At 40.0% G+C, this 21,670-nt stretch overlaps 1 protein-coding gene across 5 annotated transcripts in view; it reads left to right on the forward strand.

The window, feature by feature from the left end:
* Positions 1 to 619: 619 nt before the first annotated feature.
* The window catches only part of LRRC56 (leucine rich repeat containing 56), a 66,617-nt gene continuing 45,566 nt past the window's right edge, over positions 620 to 21,670 (forward strand). For 2 of the 5 annotated variants that reach the window (XM_065686821.1, XM_065686826.1), the window contains exons 1-3: positions 2,096 to 2,182; positions 3,434 to 3,575; positions 13,832 to 13,998. In XM_065686821.1, coding sequence (XP_065542893.1) covers positions 3,512 to 3,575; positions 13,832 to 13,998 — 231 coding nt within the window. In that variant the 5' untranslated portion in view covers positions 2,096 to 2,182; positions 3,434 to 3,511. Of the gene's footprint in view, positions 698 to 2,089; positions 2,183 to 3,433; positions 3,576 to 7,152; positions 7,191 to 13,831; positions 13,999 to 21,670 lie in introns of those variants that run through there. The other 3 variants (XM_065686824.1, XM_065686823.1, XM_065686822.1) reach the window with 3 other exon arrangements.

Genomic DNA, 21,670 nt, shown 5'->3' on the forward strand with positions numbered 1-21,670 from the left:
CTTAGCTCAGCTCTGGGAATGGTGCCAACACAATTACAGTAACTCTGAGCAGGACAAACATAAAGCTCCTCTATCTACCCTGAAACTGTGCCAGATCTTTCTCTTGCTCAATAATGGGAAGATGCATTTCTTCTTTGTTTGGTTTCAAACAGTTCAGGCTAGGTTGGCCATAACAAGATTATTTCCAGCAAAAGAAGGGAAAGAAGTAGACTACCACAAAGATGGGTACACACAAGATACACTTACTCCATGGATAACCTTTGGGAAGTGTGTCCCAGGAAGAGCTGTGGAAGAAAACTGAGACAAGGTGACTTGAGCTAGTTGCCTGGAAGATAAATGGCAGAGTCCAGAATAAAATTCAAGGGGCAGAATCTTGATTCAGTGCTGTTTTCACTGAATCATGTTACCTTCCTGGAGCACGTCAAGGCCCATTGCCTTCCTTCCTGTGAAGATGAGCAGCTGGACTGCAGTGATACCAGGTGGAGTTGAGTGAGCTCATCACCTTGGAAAATGAGGCCCCTGGTGATTATCTCTGATGTTAATTGAGCGTCAGACCCTGCAAGAGGGGAGTCAACACATTTCCTGATCTATGGTCTAAGATAGCGTTTTCCAAAACGCAGGATAAATTTAATGTTGCTGCAGAGGAAATGCTGATGCAATCCACCAGCAGCTGCTACTCTCCAAAGTCCTTGCAAAGGTACAGTATACATGGGAGGTGTGAGAGGGTAAGTGCATGCAAATAGGGCATTTAAAACCCCAGCCTCTTCTATATGGCAGGCAGGACTCCATGTCTTCCCTTCAGGCCTCCAGTCTTTCTGCCCCCAACAGAAGCACTGCTAAGGACTGCTCCCAAGAAAACACTGGGTACCATCCTGAAAGTAAACCCATGAAAAAGCAGGCTTTTCATGTGGGAAAACCAAGGGTGTGATCGCATTTCCTATGTGCTCAGTTTATGAATCCTACATCTAAAGTGTGCAAATGTGGATTCCTCCTAAGTGTGAGTGAGAATGGCAAGAGTGATGTTCAAATATATTGTGATAAGTCTAAAAGATCAGGTAATGTGTGTGTTCAAATAGGCAAATCTAATTTATGAACAGATGAGTCTGGATGATTGAATTAACCTGGTTTAATGGATTACTGCTTCTCAGTGGAGCTGTGAAAACTAACTGCATTGTGCTTTAGTCCCTTGCTTTTTAAAACAGATCATCTTAAGGGAAAGCAAACTTGTTTCGTTTAGAGAGTGGAAAGTCTATTAATGTAGTCAGTTAAGATGGCTCTGCATGGTAACTCATTAAACAGGAGAAGGTTAATCCTGTGTGCTAGAACTGTCTGTGCCCTGGGTGTGCATTTGACACTGGTGGCCCTATGTGATTTTCTGCTGCCCAAGAAAATTCCCCCCATAAATCAGTGAGTATCCTTTATTTGTATCGAAGTCGAATATTGAAAAAGGAATCTGATGATGCCATGGCAATCTCCAACCAGGAAATGGTGAATGAGGAAAGAACAGTGAATTGCCATTCACGGAGCTGGACTAGAGTTGTATTCTTGCACCAAAAGACCTGTCTGATCGTGACACCAACAGAAGTTGAACCACATCCTAGTCTTTCGACCACTCTGGTCTGGAACTTTAGTCAATGCAAAACCATTTGGTGAAACCAGCCTTGTTATACACCACAAGCTGTATTTTCCAGTCCTCAACACACCACAGGAGTGTGGAGTCACCTTTCTGCACAATGGTTAATCATCCGTCAGCCCACAAAGAACGTTTCAGATGCCCTCAACTCCCCTCCTACTGCCACCCCATACACCTTGAGCTGTATGGTCACTCGCCACCCAGATCCTGCTGCCTTTCCCGTCCAGTTCCTGTCCTCACTGCCATACCCACCCCTGCTCTCCCCACTTGGCTGCTGACACTCTCACTCTCCAAACGCAGCCATCGCCCTGCGCTACTTCCAGACAGGAAGAGGGGTGGGTGGGCGGAGCATCGGGGAGGCAGGCGGGGCCTCGGGGAGGCGGGCTGGGCCTCGGGGGCTGTAGGCGGGGCCTCATGGCGATGGGCGGGGCTTGCTTCGGTGGGCGGGGCCGGGTGAGACTACTTGTTAGAGCGCCGCCGCGGCGGCGGTTGCTGGGTGACGGTTGGTGTCGGTGTGCCCCGGTCGCCCCGTCCCGGTCCGGCCGGTAGGTAAGTGCTGGCCTCCCCCTGCCGCAAGCAGTCGGCCCCGTGCAGAGGGGTCGTGCTTCTCGGGGCTGGGGTGGAGGGACAGCCTGGGGGTGGCTTTGTGCGTGTGGCAGGGTCTGACTGAGGGGTGGTTTCCCTTTGATACCCAGCGTTTGCACACGTATGTTTAAGGGTCTTTAAGAAAGGCCTTTGTGGTGAGTGACCATACTGAATGATGTGGTACACATCCAGTGCGTCCCAGGGCTTCAAGGCCCCGAGAGTGCGAGTAGATGGAAAGTGCCTGAGGGTCTCTGTTTATGTTGTCACTGATATTGGTAATGAATCTGGTAGGTTTAACAGTGTGTTTAGATTTTGTGCTTTGGTATAGCTCTGAGGAGGCAAGTGCTGATGAATAAATAGTTCTGGGCCATTGCAAGCTGTAGAAGCATCCCTGGGTATTTCATGTTCAGAGAATGTGGCTTCTCCATAGTGCCTGCTCAGCTTCTCCGGGATGACAGGAGAGCCTTGCCAGTACCAAGTTTGTAGGCTTCAAGCTTTGTTCAGCTTCTTGCAGAAAGGGCTCAGGTATGGTCCTTGTCCTACTTATGGCCCCTCTGTGGGCTGGAGAACAGTTTGGAGATGAACCCACTCTCAGCAAGGCAGTCACAATATCTGCCTGTAGTTTTAGCAGACAGTAATTGGTTAATTGGATATATTAAGCTCTCCATTTGGCTTGCCTGTGAGGCTGTGCATCCATTCTTCTATAGGGATTGCTTCCTGATGTGAATGTTCCTGCTCATCTATTGCTTTCCATTCTGACAGCTTTTACAAGCTTTTCGGATGAGAAATACAGTGAAAATGTATTAAATGTAGGTTTCAACCTTTTACCCCATTGTCGTTTTCTTTAACACAGATTCAACTTACTCCTACAGCCAAGGAAACAACTGTTATTTGAGTAAATAATTTGCTAGTGAATAACTGGTTTTGCAAGTATATAGATTCTTCTGTATCAAGCCCTTCATGTTCTCATGATCTCCTTGGGAAACTGCTTTCAGTTACATTTTCATTAAGCTCTTCTGGGCTGTGCAGCTTCATGTCCTGTTACACTTCTAAGATCTATTGAGCGTGGAGTTCAGCTGCTACAGTGAATGAAGTACTCTTAATTGTGGAACGTTCAGACTCTTTGGGTTTGGTTTTGGGTGTTTTTGTTTGGTTTTTTTTTGTTTTTATTGTTGTATTTTTCTATTGAAGGTTGTGTTCTTATTATTGTTTTAGCAGGGTATGGAGCAGCCAAATGAGCAGTTGTACTGAGTCTCTGTATTCAAGATGGAGATGAATGGCTGTGACTAGTAAATGAAAATCTCTGTAGGAGAGGGATGGGAAATAATGCTGAACAGCAGTGGCATTGGAAGAAAAGGTAAAATAATTTCAAATGTACAAAATGTTTCATAACTTTTTTTTTTCAATTAACTTCCTATACATTTTTATTTCGCAAAATCATGGAATGTTTTGTGTTGGAAGCAACGCTAAATCTCATCCTGTTCCAGCCCCCTGCCATGGTCAGGCGCACCTTCCACTAGGCCAGGTTGCTCAAAGCCCTGTCCAAGCTGGCCTTGAACACTCCCAGCATTGAGGCAGCCACAGCTTCTCTGGGCAATCTGTGCCAGGGCCTCACCACCGTCATAGTGAAGAACTTTTTCCTGATATCTAATCTAAATCTACCCGCTTTCAACTCAAAGCCATTGCCCCTTGTCCTGTTACTATATGTCTGTGTAAAAGTCCCCCTCCTGATTTCTTGTTCAGGTTTTACTGGGGAGGGAAGGGTGGTGATTTTCTTTCTTTTCCCTCTTGTTGGCCTTTGCATTCTCTGTCTTGGCGTTGACATTGAGAATTGTTGTGCTCCTGTAGGTCTGACTTCTCAAGGGATTGATATGTGGATATGTCCACCTACGGGCAATTAAATTTGTTCGTTTAGTTATACTCTCCAGTCAATAGGAGAGAGAACAGGCTCATGGCCCGGGATGCTGTCAGCCTGTTCTTACACAGCTCAAGGGACCTGATCCTATATAAAAGCAGAATTTTCATTCAATGTGAGACCAGATGAGAGTTTAGCACTGAGCTGGAGTGATATTATTGTTTATTTTGATGATGAAGCATGTGCTTATCTAACTGAAGCTCCTTAGAGAGCTTAAAGAAACCACGTTTATTGTCTGAGTTTGAAGTCATACATAATTTAGTGCTGCAAAATAGTAACATTATGTAACATAAATTTGGGATTGCTACGTTTGTCACTGGTTTAAATGATTTAATATCTATTCAGGAGGAATTATGAAGAGGTTATTTTTTTAAAAATCAGAAAATTCATGAGCTTTTCACAGAAATAAATTTAGTTACATCTGCATAATTTTAATTTGCTAGATTCATATGTTGGCTTGAAAAACAATTGAGAGCAAAACCTAGGGCTACAAGTACTTGCTGTAATAAGTAGTATAGTACTTGCTGTAATAAGCACTTGCTATAATACAAATCAGAAGACCAGATTTGCCATGGCAGATATAATAAAGGCTAATATAGCTGTATTAAAAAGAAAAGACTGTGGATCCTGGCCAGTTCAAAGGAGCATTATCTGATATTTAAAAAGAAAAAAGCATTTCAGAAGGCACTCATTTCTTTGATTGTAGTGTCTCACATCAGGAAGCAGTATTTGAAGTATAGAGTGGTGCTGGCTGTTTATCTTACATTTCATATTTTTCAGAGTTACTAGCATAAGTAGTGCTTGGGTATATTTTTGTTTTATTTTAATAGAGCACTCACCCAAGTTCAAAGTGATGAATGTGGGGGAAACAAACATATATAGAATGGCGAGTTAAGCATAAATTATTGCTATTTGAGAAAGAGCATTAAGCTACTGTGGTAGTTCTCTGAAAATATTATCTTGCAGCAAGCCAAAAGACAAAGAGCATTAAAATTTTGAAGAGGAGGAATTGAAAGCTCTGACAATTCATGTACTGTTTCTCTGGCCATTATCTTGAATCTTGCATTCAGTTTTGACCATGCTGGAGGGTAAATGGAAGGACTGAAACTGTTTCAGTGAAATACAACAAGATAGGAAATGGGAAATGGACAAAATATATGAGACTTTTCAGCTAGGAGAGGAGATGAAAAAGGAGATGGTGCAAAAGAAAGCTATGAATTAATGGATAGCATGGACATGTGGATGAATCATTCATAATTCTACCTAACTTCTTTTGGCTTCATTTACAATTTTAGCCTCCACAACAAGCTATGCCAGTGTCTTCCATGATTTAAACAAATATAAAAAATGCACTTTCCTCGTTTTAGAAACTGATTTCCAACAAAATTCCTGATGTTTCTTTGGTCAATGGATGACTGTCATGTCTTGAGGCATGACAAATAATTGCTTCCCTATATATCTCCCCAGCTGTCGAGCACAACACACCTTTTGGTTTGGGAAGTTATTGTGCAGCTGATTGCTAGAAATTTAAACAGTGTGTCAGGCGAAGTGTCACTTTGGACTATTTCTGATCCTGTTTTTTAAGCATCGGTTTCTGATTTCAGTAGCTAGCTGGACATCTGGCTTGATCTAGGAGGACAGCTATAATTCAACCTCATTAGTAGTAGGCTATATTGGATTTGCAAAGTTATTTTTCTGCCCTTGCTAAAGTTTTGGGAGTATTTGTGCCATCTTCCACTGTTTAGTATTTTCTTATGAGTTCAGCTAGAATTAATCTCTTTTTGTACAATGTACCCCATGTGAGCAACACATTAGAAATTGGAAACATCACAGTGTTGAAAATGGCTTTTCAGATGGATTTGTAGGCCATGGAATCTCTTGCTTCTATCAGATAATTACCTAATAAAATGGACTGAAAATTGTTTGGGGACAACAGAGCACTTTGAAACTCAAAAATGCCATACATGATGCATTTTCATCCTGCGCAGAAGTTTGGATTTCAAATGGCTCATAAAAGCAATTCAACAGTAGCTGGAAAAAAAAAAATTGGGTTTCACTGTCCTTTTCTTAGCTGGAATCTGGCAATGTTTCTAAATGGTGGGTACTAAAAATGCTTTGAAGACCAAAACCATGGTTTTAATTCTCTGAGTCCATGGGTTAGAGTGGCCTGTGAATGAGCAGCCAGCACTATTGGAAGCTTGATATGAGAGTGTGCTCACCTGTGCAGGGAGACAGTCAGCTCTTTGTCTCTCAGAAAACTTTGCTGCACTGTCATATTATCCTAATGAATGGAGAGAGCCTGCAAGATCCTTGGGCACGTGGGAGACATGGGGGAAGGTACTGGAGAGAGAGCAGTATACAGGTGATTTATCCAGCTTCTTCATGACAAGATGGGAAAGTGTCAACTGATGTGAAAGCCTCTTGCCACCGGTAAAGAGAGCAAGGCCAGGTTAGAAGCAGTATTTGTGCAGGGTGAGCAGAGTTTACATGTGACAGGAAAGGATAAGTAGTGTAACACTAAAGCAAAACCAAGCTTGCAGTATGAGAGAGAGAGCTTCTTTTTTATTTGTCCCATCTTTGCAAGAATTGACCCTGCCTTATATATAGTATTTTTTAAAGTGTGTGAAATCTTGAGTCTACGTGGGACATACTAACTTATTCGTTGGCTCTCATCACTTACAGAAGATTAATCTCAAACATTTGTGCCATGTGGCCACGAGTGGAATATGGTACAGTCTATGGAAATCAGTTGAAAAATTAGTTTATTCATTTGCAAAAGCTTTCTTCAATAAGAAGGTACCTTTACACTTATACCAGAATAGATCCAAAGGCCTCACCCACAAGCACTAACCCAGAGAAATTATTGCTTGGGTGATGAATTAGCCCTGAGCCACTCAGATCTTGATTATTTTTTTCTTTTTATTCCCCCCTTAAAATATGATTTCATCATGCTGCTTCTTACTGTTTAAATATATATATTGTAGGCTATGTGCTGAGACAGTATTGATTATTTTTCCAGATGTTAAATATGCATCACAAGTGGAGAGCTCCCTGAAGGTAACTTTTCTTTTAACACACTCAGACTTGCATACAGAGTGGTTGTAGGATGTGCAGTGCACATCTTGGGCATGTGGGCGGGCTGACTGCTGTTTTTTTGAGGTTTTTTTCAGCAGCAGCTCAGAAATAATACGCTGGGATTCATATTTTCAACTCTTCTCAGTTAAATTGGAAGCTAAAAAAGATACAATTTGGGCAAATTTTACTGAAGTGTGAGCCTTGACCTATGGGACTTCATGTAACATGGCTGATGAAGAGCGGAGAGATCTTCTACCTGCTTGTGGACCACCTCTTGCACCTCTTGCATAGGTGTTGTGGTGAAAGAATACACATCTGGAGGATGCTGTTGGGAATGCTTTTAATAATACTTTACATTATACCAGTGGTCTTGGGTTAGACACATGGTGAACTCTTTATTTGGTTCATCCCTCTACTTGCTCTGTGCAAAGTTCTTCACATGAATGAGTCTTTTTCAGGATGAGGACCTAAATCCTATGATACGGACTTAGATTCACATTTTGAGCTTGGGAAGTGTAGATGCCTGCCCATGACATGAAGAGGGACCTACGTGCCTTAAGATTTGTCTTGTTTTCTTAAGTGATTGATCTTAAAAAGATATTAACTCCGCAAACCCTGACTTTGTTCATGTCCTTCCTTGATGTGTACAGTAACATGAGAGCATCTGCAATTTAAGTAGTTGCTGAATTAGGCCTTTTGAATGCAAGAAAGGTGAATGAATGACCTGGCTGATGTTTTAGAAAAAAAATAGTTGCTTGGGTTATATCCAATAGATATTAAGATAACCTGTGAAGTATTAAACATGAGATCAAATCTTAATTCAGCCTGGCAGGATGCACTTGCCTGTAAATTCTGTCTTCTGAAATAAGACTAGAATATCATATGTAAGGCCCCAAACTAAGGATATTAAGCATTTCCTGATAAATGACTTCATTAAGCTGGTGCTGTGGTTTAAATTAGTATCTGTACCTTGCTTCAGTTCCCAAGAATTTTCACCGAGGACTGTGTGGGACATAGATCTCAAAGCTCACCTATCATGGTCATGGGAACTGTAGGGTAGGATTTATATGTAGTACCAAGGGACTTTCTGGCACTTAAATAACAAGAAGACAAACTGGTACACTTGCTTTATATTTGCAAATTTGGGTGCTTGAACTAAAGCCTCAAATTGGCTGAACTGTTAAATAAACCAAACATTGTAAGAATTTGAGACATTTAATGTCTTTGAAGTCAGTAAATTTTTGATTAAACAGGATAGTGATATCATGATATTTCAGCATTCTTACAAAAGCTGTTTTGTCTTTAGTGGGGCACACAAGTGGAATATTTATATATATATATATATGCTCTTTATAGTGTTTACATGATCCCTTGGTATTAAAGTAGCATTACTGAAATAGTCATTACATCCTTCTGCTTAACAAACAGAAGATTAGAACAAAATTGTTTTGTCCTATACAGAAAAGATTCACATTGGTATCAGGTCAGATGTTTTATTTTTCAACTTTTTGGAAATTACACCTGCTAAGATAGATTGACGTGTTGCAGGATGCTTTGTATTACATAAATGTAGCAGGAACTGGTTTTGCCATTAGGGGTGGATTATTTTAACAGTAGTTTCCTGATGACATCATAGTAAATGCCAGCTGCTCAAACAGTTATTTTCCAGAAGAGGTTATCTGTAGTGCACTTGCACAAGATTACACTTAAAAGGGCACTCATAGTTCCCTTGGGACTTATAAACCAAACCTTTTGTTAAATCCTTAGTCAACACAGAATTCTTTGTTTTCCTTCTGTGGTAGTGGTAACAGTATGGGCACTGCTGTAATTTGTGATTCTGGGTTAAAAAAAAATAAAAATTACATTATGCAGGGCAAGAGAGATGGAAGTCTGCAGTGCAAGCTTCTTGTCATGAAGAAATAAATAGCACAATGGCTCTCAAATGTGTTCTTCATAGATAATTTTTAGGCTGGTGACAAAGCTAAGGGCATGCAGATTGCGGTACCCTGCCTGAACTGGCAATCCTCCCTGTCCACTGAAGCTTTTTGAAGGCATGGGAAGCCACAGAGCTGGAGGAGCCTGGTTGAGAAGCTGGCCTGAGGGAGTAGAGATTCATTCTTGTATGGGATGTTAATGCACAGAGGTATATGTCTTTCCCGTAGTAAATCTAGATTGATTACTGTTGTTTGTTTTTTTGTTGTTGTTTTTATTTTTAAATGGCAATGTATTTGCTTGGACAAGCTCTTTAGGTAATGTCTTGGCTACATTAGAAATTATCATGCCTAGTCACACTACTCGGAGGGTCTTTCCCAGGCTTAAGAAACCATAATTAATATGAAGTCAAACATTTCTGGCAATTGCTGTATTTGAAATGCATATTAATATATATTTAACGAGAATACATGATCCCATCATTGACTCTTTGATAAATCTTGTAGCAGGAAAAGAAAACCTTGGAGTTTCACCAGTTTGTTGGACCCTAAGAACATCAAATAACTATGCTCTGCCAATTTCTGTCTAGCAAACTACAGTATTCTGCGGGATTTTGAATAGCATGTTCCAAGGATCATATAATTTTGATAATAATCTTTATTAGCTGTATTACTCTATATATGTTGACAATGTTGTGCAGTTTTTGATGAACTTTCACAACATGTATGTGAATTGAATAGCTTATCATCACGCTTGCTTTGGGAGAGTGGCAGCAGTGGGGAAAGTTGGCAGATTAACTGTAGAATTCAAGACACTGATTAGCTGCTTCTAGTTATCCACATGTGCAAGAAGCTGCAAAGTCTAGATCTATGATACAAAGCCTGCAAAATCTAATTTGTCAATTTCTTTCTTTTATTCTTGTCAATGTTCACGTGCAGGACAAAACACCATGTTTTTTTAATCCATTTTCTTTCCTGACACTCTCATCTGCTCACTGATATTACTTTGCTCTCCCATTGAATTTATTGAAGGTTTTTGTTAGGTGCAGTTAGCTTCCATCCTTGTTGGTCCTACGGAGTCTTTCAGCAATCATCTGCATTCCCATTGAGAGTATAGATCCAACATATATCCTATGTGACCATGTTCTCTGTGGAGTAAATCTTCAGTTTCATGACTTCTCAGACCTCTTTAATGACAATGAAGTTTTTCCAGTCCCTGTAAACTGTCCCGCTGAAGCTGATATTAGTTTGGGTCAGTGATTGCTTGTCCTGTGCATATGACAGACCCATAGATTTTTGTCATGGTTTGACCCCAGCTGGCAACTAAATACAATGCAGCTGCTTGCTCACTCACACACACATCCCCCCAGCAGTGGGATGAGTATTGGGAAAACTGTTAAGAACAATTTAATAACTGAAATAAGGTATAAAATAATAATAATAATAATGATGATGATGATGAAAGGGAAATAACAAAGAGAGAGCGAAAACAAACAACACACCCCCCCCCCCAAACAAACAGCAGTGACACCCAGTACAATTGCTCACCACCCACTGACTGATGCCCAGCCTGTCCTTGAGCAGTGGTTGGCCCCTCCTAGCCAAATCCTCCGATTTTATGCACCAAGCATAATGTGCTGTTGTATGGAATATCCCCTTGGCTAGTTTGAGTCAGGTGTCCTGTCTGTGCTTCTTCCTGGCTTCTCGTGCCCCTCCTCACTGGCACAGCATGAAAGACTGAAAAACCTTTCATCAGGTGAGTGCTACTTAGCAACAACTAAAACATTGGTGTGTTATCAGCATTATTCTCACACTAAATCCAAACACAGCACTGTACCAGCTGTTAGGAAGAAAATTAACTCCATCCCAGCCAAAACCAGGACAACTTCTCATTGCTTCTTGGCATTTTAAGTGAGTGGGTGAGGTGGCTTTACAGGAATGATTTTACCTGTCTCAGAAAGTCAGGTGGACCTGATAAACATAAGCAATCTAACTCCTGTATCTGTAGGGGGATAAGTGGTGTGCTAGGCCCCTTTCTCGCTCCTATGCAGTACTGGAGATTTTGGAGGTATATGTATTTTTATGTAAGATTGGTACCTTGCTGCTAGGATTCATGCACTCTTAGCTTTTCTGCGTTCCTCATTTTGAGGATGTTATTTTGATCCATGTTCAGGAGAAGATTCCTCTCTGGAGAAAGTTCTAAAGTGATGGAAACATGTGAAGAAAAAATTAGTTTTGTTTGCTGACAATAACTCAATTTGATCCCAGACAATTTGTAATGAAAATACTTTTCTCCTCTCTAGTCTAACGTTACAATAATTGCAAGCAGCAGATCAGTAGCGGGAACTATAGAACTGGAAGGGTTACTCAGATATTAAGCCACAAATTGATCCCCCTATCAAACCTTAAGTTCTGTATCAACACAAGATTGGAGAGTGTTCTGAAATGCAATAGTGATGGACTGAAATAATTTGTTTTATGAAAGTGCATCAACTTTTCACAGCCTGAATCTACACAATCCTGCTGTTACCTCATTATGTTTTGAGCTCACGCAGTACATCAGTGATTTCCGACTGTTGCTCCACTTGGCTCCAATAACATATGGGATTAGTTCTGGGTAATCACAATCCTCACTTGAATTAGAAAGAACCACCAGTACTTGCATGGGATCCAGCACAAGTCTTGTGCAACTGTCAAAGTATTCCAGCATTTATATGGCAGGTATTCTAATCCAAGTCTATTAGTGATCAAAATAATTCTTTTTTAGCAAAATAGAGACAACATTAGAAGACCTTCACAGCGCATAAGATTCTTGAATTTCCTTGGGCAACTGATGACTGTTGCAACTCTGTACTGACTAAATCATACTGATCTTCTCTAGAGAACATAGAGGAAAACATCTGAGAAATTATAGAATGCTTTGGAAAAGGAACAAAAATCTATGGGTTAGTTGTAGTGCTTCTCCCAAAAACTAAGACACACAGTGTTTTTTAGATCTCTTTTCCCTCTTAATGGGCAGAAGTATGAAAGTTGTCCTTATACTACTGTAGGCATGTTGAGGTTTTAGAAGCTGCAAAGGTCAATGCTCAATTCACTTTATGGTGTTTCTTTTATAAGCCATTAAGAAAGATTAAAAGGAGTAATGTGTCTGAAGAATTTCTTCTTGAATATGTTTTCTAAGCATTGAATGTTGCTGTGGCTCAGACATTGCACATTTGAGAAGTCAGCTACTCCTGTAGGAATGCTTGCAGTGATCTGAGAAAAATAGTTGTTGGTTTCTGTGGGTTGCCTCTTTCCTAATGAATGAGAAGGAGCATGTAGAGTGTGAGGTTTTGGTTCCTCTCTTCCCAGTGCTAGTAGATCCTGCAGGGAGAGGTATGGTGGCTCATTAAGTTTTTGTTGTTACTCTTCTTCAGATAAGGGCTGCCTTTTTTTTTCTGATAGTGCCAAGTCTTTTGAATATTTTTGTTAGTGCAAAATTGACGACTTCTGATTGGACATGAGTAGTCAGAGCAGGAAGTCTGTTTGGTGTAAACCCCTCTCGCCTGCTAACCATGCAGTCCTCTTGAGTAGAGATGACTAGCTGACCAGTCAGAACTTCTATTTTACTTAACAGAATTCACTTCTGCATTTAACTATTAGAAGGGGGAAGGAAGGTGGTAATTCTCAGGGTCTGGCCACCACTGAAGCCCTGTCAGCCAATTATGATTAGCTTGATTATTTAATTACTTTTCTAACATGAAGAAAAAGCATCGCTTCACAGTGGAGAACAGAGGAAAACTGCAGGTGTCCCTTCAGCAGAGTGAGAAGGCTTTTCTCTAGTCTAGCCTGTTGTTGTTACAGCAATGTTTCCAGCTGTGATACTTCCTTGCTGCCAAGTAGTAGTAAATAGCTGTATAAATCATAGTAATGCTTGTACCATTCGGGTGCAGCTGATTTGCTTTTTGACTCTTAATGGGTGTACATACGCTTGGTCTCGTATTTCAAAGTTAATTGTTAATATTTCTGTGAAAGTAATAGCTTTGAGAGTTGAAGATGGAGCACTTCTGAACTGCTTTATCTTCAACTTTGTATTTAATTCTCACTTGAAGCATACACGGTTTTGCTTGAATTGTATTTTAATTTCATTTTCTCCAAGACTCTCTTCAGAACTTGAAGTCAGTAGCCATGGCCTGCCTGACCCAGAGGGCAGCCAGTAACAGTGCAGGTATGTTTAATTTAGGACAGCAAATAGAGACTGCTGCTGTCCATGCTACCTACAGGCAGAGCTCAAAACTGCAGAGAAGTGGTGACATGTCTTGATGCTGGCACTTGCAGCCTAGAGCCTGGCAGAGTTTTGCTGTGTGCTATTTCCAGAGAAGACTGGAAAGGACTAGTGGCCTGGTTTTCTTGTTCTTGACTGCCTTCTTTGTAGAGAGCCATAGGTATGCCTGTCTTTTTGTATAACTGCAAATGATAGCTTGCTGTAGAAGCTTACACTCAAAGCTTAATGAGATGTAGGACTACAATAGCTCTTGAAGGTAAAGAAAAGGAAGGATATATGTTACATAATGCATTGGGTTCTTTCTGATTAAAGAAACCTGTATCTCCATGACCATTTCCTGACTTGCAGTGGGAGTCAAAATAGATTTTGCTGAAGGGAAAATAATAAATATAGGAAAAAATCAGACCGCATGTTATTCTTTTATTCAGAGCATACTGAGATGGACCTGAAGTGGAATACTGGCAGGGTTTCTCATCCAGACTCAGCTGCAGACCAGGTGACTGATTTGAGTTGGCGAGGCAACCTAAATCCCAGTCCACTGATTAAAGATGATGGAGAGCTACTTGTGGATGAATACCTTTCCCCCAGGAAACTGGTGAGTAGACATCCAGCTTTTTAATGAAGTAGAAGAGGCAAACTGGCATATACAGAGCTGTATTAACTCTCCAGCTGCCTTTGTGATGATTGCAGATTGTTGCATATCTGACAGTTAGACTTCTGCATAAAGCAGATTCTGTCTTATGGAAATTTATCAAATGCTTGTCCTCCTTTCACCTTGTTTCATATAAAAAGTACTCCCAGCATGAATGCTGCTGTCTTTATTGTTAGGTTTCTTGAAGCAGCATGAAGAAAAGTAAGGGTAGCATAATTATAATTTAAACAGATCTCATTAATGCCATCTGAAGTACCTTGAATCTTAGCATTAGAAAAAGCCTTTTGCATTAACCTTGTTCTAGAGATTGGAAATGTAACTTTAAAAGCACAACTTTTTTCTGAATTAGTGAAATCTTCTGTCCTCCTAAGAAACCAATTAAAATATTCTGTAAGTGCTGGAAGTACTTTCTATATATATCGAAGTGTGTGAAATTTCAAAGCACATTTGAAAGCCATGTTCCTTTTTGACAGGAGGGAGATGATTTTGGCATGCAGCCTGTTGAAAGAGAATAACATGCTGAAATCTTCATGAAGGAATTCAGTTTGCGAAATACAACTAAGTATTCCTTCACAAGTATATTGTGCTTTATTTGCTCAGGAGTAATTAAGGATGAAATCTTTCGGGATAAGTAGGGGCCGAGAAAATAACCTCATTTATTCTTGCTAAAGGAAGGAAGAAATGAGAGCAGCTTTCTGTGTTGCAGAATTGTGTAGAGCTTAGTGAGGAAGAGCTGGGGCCAAGCCTGTGGTTCAGATGCTCCCAGCAGGCAGGATGATGGTCACTGTAACCACAATCCTCTGTGCATCCATTGCACCAGTGGCTTCTGCAGGGGGTATGTTCCAGGTGCAGTTTTACACCACTCCCTGACTAGATACCAGCCACAATTTTATCTGTGTGCTGTAGATTAGACAGCAGGTTATTCTCAGAACTACTCTTAGCAGCTAAGTTTTCCAGTGTTTATAAGATGGTTGGAGATGTAAAAGTAATTTTCTGCAGAATGTCTATTTAAAGCATTCTGAGGAAATTTGATATGCGATCCTATGGTCTATGCCATTCATTTTCCTTTGTCACATAAGAACCTCTGACAGCTTCTTTGTCTTCTGCTAAAATATGGCATATGGTTTGACCAGTCTAATGTGTTTGTGGCCTATAATACCCTGTATAAATCCAATGGGAAGCTCTCAGATTAGTTTGTGTTCTTGGGGCGTGAACCAAAGTCCATCAGAGTAACCAAAAGAGCTGCCCTCTGACTTCAATAATCTCTGAATTAAACCCTTAGGAAGTTCTTTCATAGGCATGAAATTCTTCTTCAAAAGCTCTGCTGCTTTTAGTTCACAGTAAGTTGTAAGTGTACATAGGGCAATGTTACCCCCATCCTATGAAGTTGTAGTTCATTATTTAATATTTTTTAAAATGCAGATCAGAAGTTAATTTCTCTCATAATTATAGGCTGTTTTTTAAAATGGGGAAAAAACCTTTATTATTCATATGTACCCTCTTGGAATTAATCAAACCTTGCTTCTTTAAGGCTTGTGTACATTAACATTTGCATGGAATTCCATTTCAAAAAGTCTTTTAAATGGATATCCACTATCCTACCTATTTTTCTGGACAGAGCTATTTGCTGGCCCTGGAACCCAACATTTGTGTTGGCACAGCGGGGATACTTCCTGCTCAGAGGAAAAATTATATGACATTGTCAAGGAAACATTTACAATTTTTGTAGCTTATTTTAATAACTTATCCAATATATCTATTCTTTGACCTTTATGTTGATCAAATGGAAACCGCTGTTTCCATAAATTTACTTCCTCTGGATTTGCAAATGCAAAAATAGAGACACTGTTCAAACATTTGATCAGAAACAAGTTTTCACATGTGTATTTTTTAAGGAACCACATGTCATTGGTAACTAAATGGTTTGAAAGCTTGTTTTGCTTAAATCGATAGACTTACAATATCTTATTGATTGTCTTTCAGTTGTGAGTATTTTAGGAGTTATTGATTGTATTTACTGAAGTGCTCTGAGAAGGAAATTAACATTTTTAAAATACAAGCTTATTAAACTAAAATTCTTTTACACTCAAATAAGGACATAGGCCCCAGTTCTGCATTGTTGTGTAGGCAGATATCTAGATGCCTAATAGAGGTTCCCGAGGAATGTTTTTGTCCTGAGGTATACTCAGCTTTACTTCTTGCCCTTGCAGTGTTCTGTCTTGTACCTGTTCAGTTTTAGCTCAGGGAGGCTAGAAGGTCTAGCTGTGCAGAATCTGTGAAGACTGGGCACCTTGAATTGCAGCCTGTGGCCTCATCTCTACCTGCACGTTTTACTAATTTTGCCCCTTTTTTCCAGGGATATGGCAGTCTATTTAGTAGTGAAAACATTAGCAGTCCTCATTATTAAGGTCTTTGTAAAATGTATGATACTTGTATTTCTTTTGACTTTTCCCATTTGCCAGGTTGTTTTCCTCAAAGCAAGGAAAGTTTGGCTCAAACTGATCCTCTTTTTTTTTTTTTTCTTTTTTCCTTTTTGCCTCCTTGGATCCTGTTGCACATTAAACAACTCCTACAAAACCACTGATCCCTTTTCCATTTTCTTCCTCTCAGCTGTAGATCCTCACCTCACTTAAATCTTACGCTCACTCACTACAGGCTTTGTGGTATCCTGTGGCCTCACTTCAGCAGAAGGTTCAGTTTAAAGTCCTGTGTGATTCCATATTTCCATTATGTTAATCACATCTTGAATAGCTTCTGCTTGTTGCCATCTCTCTTGCTGCAATGTCATGTAATGTCCCTTTTTATATTTGAATGCTCTTCATTCAAGCTACAGGTCAAAAGCTTTTGATGCAAGGGTTGGTATCATTAGATGTTCTTTTTATTCTTTCTGCTATTATCAATGTCAATTTTCTGCTGTACTTCGTAATCTTCATCTATATGAGTAGGCATTCTTGCTTTTCCATTTGTACCCAGCCAGTTAATATTTTAAGCTCCCTGCTCTGCCTGTACTTGTTTTGTGCATTCATGTTGTTGACAAATGATGCAGAATACCAGAGGGAGCAAATTCACCATTCCCCCTTTATTCTTGAAACTGGCTATTAGTGTGCAATACATTGCAGCTAATTTTTAACTTTGTTAGGGCTGTGGCACGGATTCCTCATTAAGTGTGGAGGAACTGAAATTAAGGGCTTCACCTGTCTTGAATCAGATTTTTTTTGTTCTATTAACCCCATCTCCTTCCTGCCATTTGCGAAGGATCTTTTCCTGACTTCCACAAAAAGCATTCCAATTCTCAGAATAAACTCATTTTACAAGGTCAAATGATCTTCCAGATATTGTCATGTTATCAAAACTAATCACATTTGTGTGTGATCTTTAGAGAAGAAAGGAAGTAGTATTCCGATTTCACTATTTATTGATCCTGCTCCAATTAATCATGTTTTCTAAAGTTACAAACACGTGTTCGTAAGTGGTGTTTAGTTTTGTTTCTCAGGAGGTTAGGGTGTATTTCGTATGGTATGCACTCATCCTCAGGGGGACAAGAAAATCCTGGAGGGTCCTGAAACAACAGACTGGATTCCTTCTGAAATGACTCAGTTGTTTCCCTTTTTCCTTTGCAGAAAGTTTTTCTCTTAGTTTTAAGTTAAATGGATTTGAGGGGGGAAAAAAAAAGTTAATAATGGAAGCAAGTGCAAAATCGTGTTAAATGAAGTGGAGTCAAGGAGATGGAAGTAACCAACCAGATTTGGATCTGCTCAATCCTGTATTAGAATTATTAGAATTGTATAATCATTTAAAAAATAAAACTGAAAAGATTTGAAGGGACCTCTGGAGGGGTTCCAGTTCAATCTTCTGCTCAAAGCACAGCTAGCAAGTTTCAAGGTTAGATCAGATTGGTCAGGGCAGCAGATAGTAATAGACATAATACTGTGACCGGGGAAAAAATTACAAAGTCTCATTTAGTTTCAGAGCTTTTATTTTTTAGGTTCTTGTACAAATCTCTTTAATATAGTTAAAGCTTGTAGTTGCTATATTAGTGTCCATCCTGCTAGCTAGACATTGGATGTTTTATATTCAAATTGTCACATCAGAAATCTTTATATGTATATACACACATTTGCATGCCTTTATATGAAAAACCCAGATTTTCATTTGCATACAGTCACAGCCGCTTAGCTAACATAAAATAGCAGATTAGTCTTGAGTTTTACATGTTCAGTGACACAGTACTGAGCACTGATTGTAGTTACTTAAGCATCTAATTGCCAGATAGGAAATAAGAATTAATATTAGGTATGGCTTTTTTTAATATGTATGTAAGGGAAAGTAAATCTTTAAAAGAAACTTAGAGCAAAAGTTTATGTTGGAATATTTACTATCCTGTCCACTCTTTGCCTGTGTGTTAATTCAGTACACAGTTGAAACTGAGCTTGTTTCCTCCTACTGAAATGATACAGGCTATTTTCGGGAGATCAACAAACCTCCCGTATAGTTTCTGTTGCCCCATGTGCCCACTGAGGTTTGTGACAGTTAAGAGAACTCTCAGCAACTTTCAACATCAGATCCTTAGTGCTGGTTTAAAACAAGGTATCAGTACTGTGAATCCCCAGCTCGAGTCAGTGAGGAGCTGAACTGGAGATGGTAAGACTACACAGGGGCCCATCCATGTAGATCTGTTGGTGTAACCTGGGGCTTTGGCATGAGAATAAGTACATCTTTGCTAATGCATCCACCGCTTTAATTTCATAATTATTGCCCTCATATAGATTTTTCATACAAGCCAAGAAGATTTCTTTATCGCAGATTGAACACCTAGTTAAACTCTTCTTCTGAGCTGAGAGAAGAATGTATTTGTATGTATATGTAGAAAATAGTGAAACATAGCTAAATATTGTAACTATGGGCATCTGCAGCATTTAACCATTTTGAAAAGAAGATTGCATGTGGGATCACAGGGAAGTTCTGCTCCCTCTCATTGAAAATCCCTTACTTAGACTCACTTAAAACCTTGCTAACACTCTCTAATTTTTTTGTTAGAAGCAATATTGGTCATACTTTCAGCAACTTCAGAGGTTTTGTGCAGGGAGAGATGGGAATTCAAAATAAATTTCCTACAAAAAGCAATGAACACATGAATGGACATGACTCTAGTATTTGCATACAGGTGTAGTATTAAAAGAAAATAAGCTCACCACTCAGGAATTCCTGTCTTAGCCAAATTAACCAGGATCAGCAAAACAAATGCACAGCTGGAAATGCTTCTCTGACAGCTGCACACATGCACTTCAGTAACCTATCCACTTTTCTTGGAGTATGTGAAAAACCTAGGGAAGAGGGAAGAAAACAGTTGTGTACACCAGCTTTAATTGAACAGATATTATTTACCAATCAAGGAATTTACAGAGTGTTGCAAGTGAGACTTGACCTGAGTTTCCCAGCATCCCCAGGTGACTGTTCTGCCAGTTGGGAAGCTTTGCAAGCGCGCAAGTATTTTTCATTTGCTATTCTTTACAGAATACTTACTGCCTTTTCTTGTCAGTCAGAGGAGAAGCTTTGCAAGTGCACAAGTATTTTTCACTTGCTGTTCTTTACAAAATACTTACTGGCTTTTTCTTGTCAGTCAGAGGAAAAGCTTTCCAAACTAGTGCACAGTCTCCTCCGAGATGTTGGCCAGACATTTTGCACGGTGGGAATGATTTGTGAGCCATCGTGCAGTTGCTTTTTAAATTACTGGCTAAATTATTTACCAATATGTTCTGCATGATCTCCTGTGAAATAGTTTTACTCCTGTTTTGAAGGAGGTGCAAAAATATAAAGAGAACTTTATCTGTTCTTGTTCTACTTATAACGTATTCATTTTCAAGGAATTGTGCAGTGCTTTACCACGGAAATTTATCTTCTCAAATAAACAAATTTAGGGTGAAGTATAACGCTTGCTGTCAGGCCACATTCTTGAATGTCATGTGCCAGAAAGGATTTGATATTTGATTCTTCAGAAAACATATTCCTTCTCTATCCAACTGATACCCACCTCACTTTGCAGGCAGTAGATGGGTGGCAAGCAGAATCCTCTTTGAACACCAACGATCGACCTGGAATTATAGTTATTTTTTTTCAAAGTATCTTTTTGCTGTAAAATAACTGAGTATATCCAATTCTTTGCCTAGAACAGATCCTTGGTATGTTTTGTCTGCTCTACATTGAGGCTGAGCAGCTGTTCACAGACACAGAAATCCCTAGATGGCACAGCACCTTCATGTGTGTAGCATTCCTTGGGGACAGGCAGAGAGACATTCTGTTCCTGGCAGTCAGAACAGCCCTTTGAACTGCGGGCAGGCAGTCATTACCTGAAGTCACAGTGGGATACCTCTGAATTAGTGCAGCAGCCTGGCCTAGGCCTGGCATGGCCCTAGGAATGAAAATATGCACCTTAGCATCACTTCAACCTTTGTGGTGCCAGGTATCTCTGTATCCAAGCTGATGATCCCTTCAGTGTCTTTGGAGATTTTTATGTATTTTTTTCCTTTTTTTTTTTTGTATATATTTTTCCCTTTTACTACTCAATAGCAATAAACTTATTCCTAAATATCCCTCCTTTCAAATTTTGGTGAAGGCTCCTGTGCCTTGGCATTAAACAACAACATAAAAAGGAGATCCTGCTAAATACGTGTCATCTTTGTTTAAATGTTTCCACATCCTTCCCTAAATCTCCCTCATTCCTGGTGCCATAATTTTAGCTGTGACACAAGACATGTCACAGTTCCAGCTGCACCAGTATGCCAAGAAAGGTGTCTGGGCAGTAAGAGTGTCTTAATTATCTTCCAAAGGAACCATTCACCATAAAACCTTCTCTTGAGCTGCCGCCCATGCCTTTTGCTTGCTAACTAGCTTGTAGTCAGTACCTGGGGTCTTTGTGCTTTTCAGTGAGCTCACGCCAAAGAGCGTTTCTTGTTCCCTTCATGTAGTATGATAGCTTTTGCATCCCACAGCAAATTGGTTCCAAACTTTCCAACCATCTCCTCAGTATCAGCAGATGGAAGGACAGTGATTTTCACAAGAGACTTTTGGAAAAGCAGAACAGGGAAGTGGGGACTGAGAGCACATGAAGTGTGGTTAGTGCATGCTTCAAGGCAGCTGTCTACAGTTCAAAGAGTTGGTGATGGGAGCCAGTAACCCTTTTCAGCACTGGAGCCACAGCTGTGCCTCTTGCAGTACAAAATATGGATGTGCCAAGATGCTCATCTCTCAGACAGGGGAAAAAGTACAAATGATGGATCTGAAAGAGGAAAAGGAGGGCAAAAAATCACACTAATATCCCTGGTATGAGGAAAACGAATAGGGAACCCTAGAAGAGGAGAGAATATAAGTCTATGCAGTTTTTATGCTTAGATTTTGAAAGAGGAGGACAACAAGCAGAACTGTGAGAGGAGGCTGTCTAGAATACAACAGTGGGAAGGACAGCATGCAGGGAGCTTGCAGACAGCAGAGGAGAAAGGCAAAGCCAGGAGCTTTTGCTACTCTACTTAAAATGTGTATGACCCTAAGCGTATTACTTGTTCTGAGGCCTTCCTATTCTGTCTTCTAATGATGTAGGCTCTTAAGACTGTTTTGACGG

The sequence above is a fragment of the Lathamus discolor genome, chromosome 6 (assembly GCF_037157495.1).
Source record: "Lathamus discolor isolate bLatDis1 chromosome 6, bLatDis1.hap1, whole genome shotgun sequence".
In the NCBI taxonomy this organism is placed as follows: Eukaryota; Metazoa; Chordata; class Aves; order Psittaciformes; family Psittacidae; genus Lathamus; species Lathamus discolor.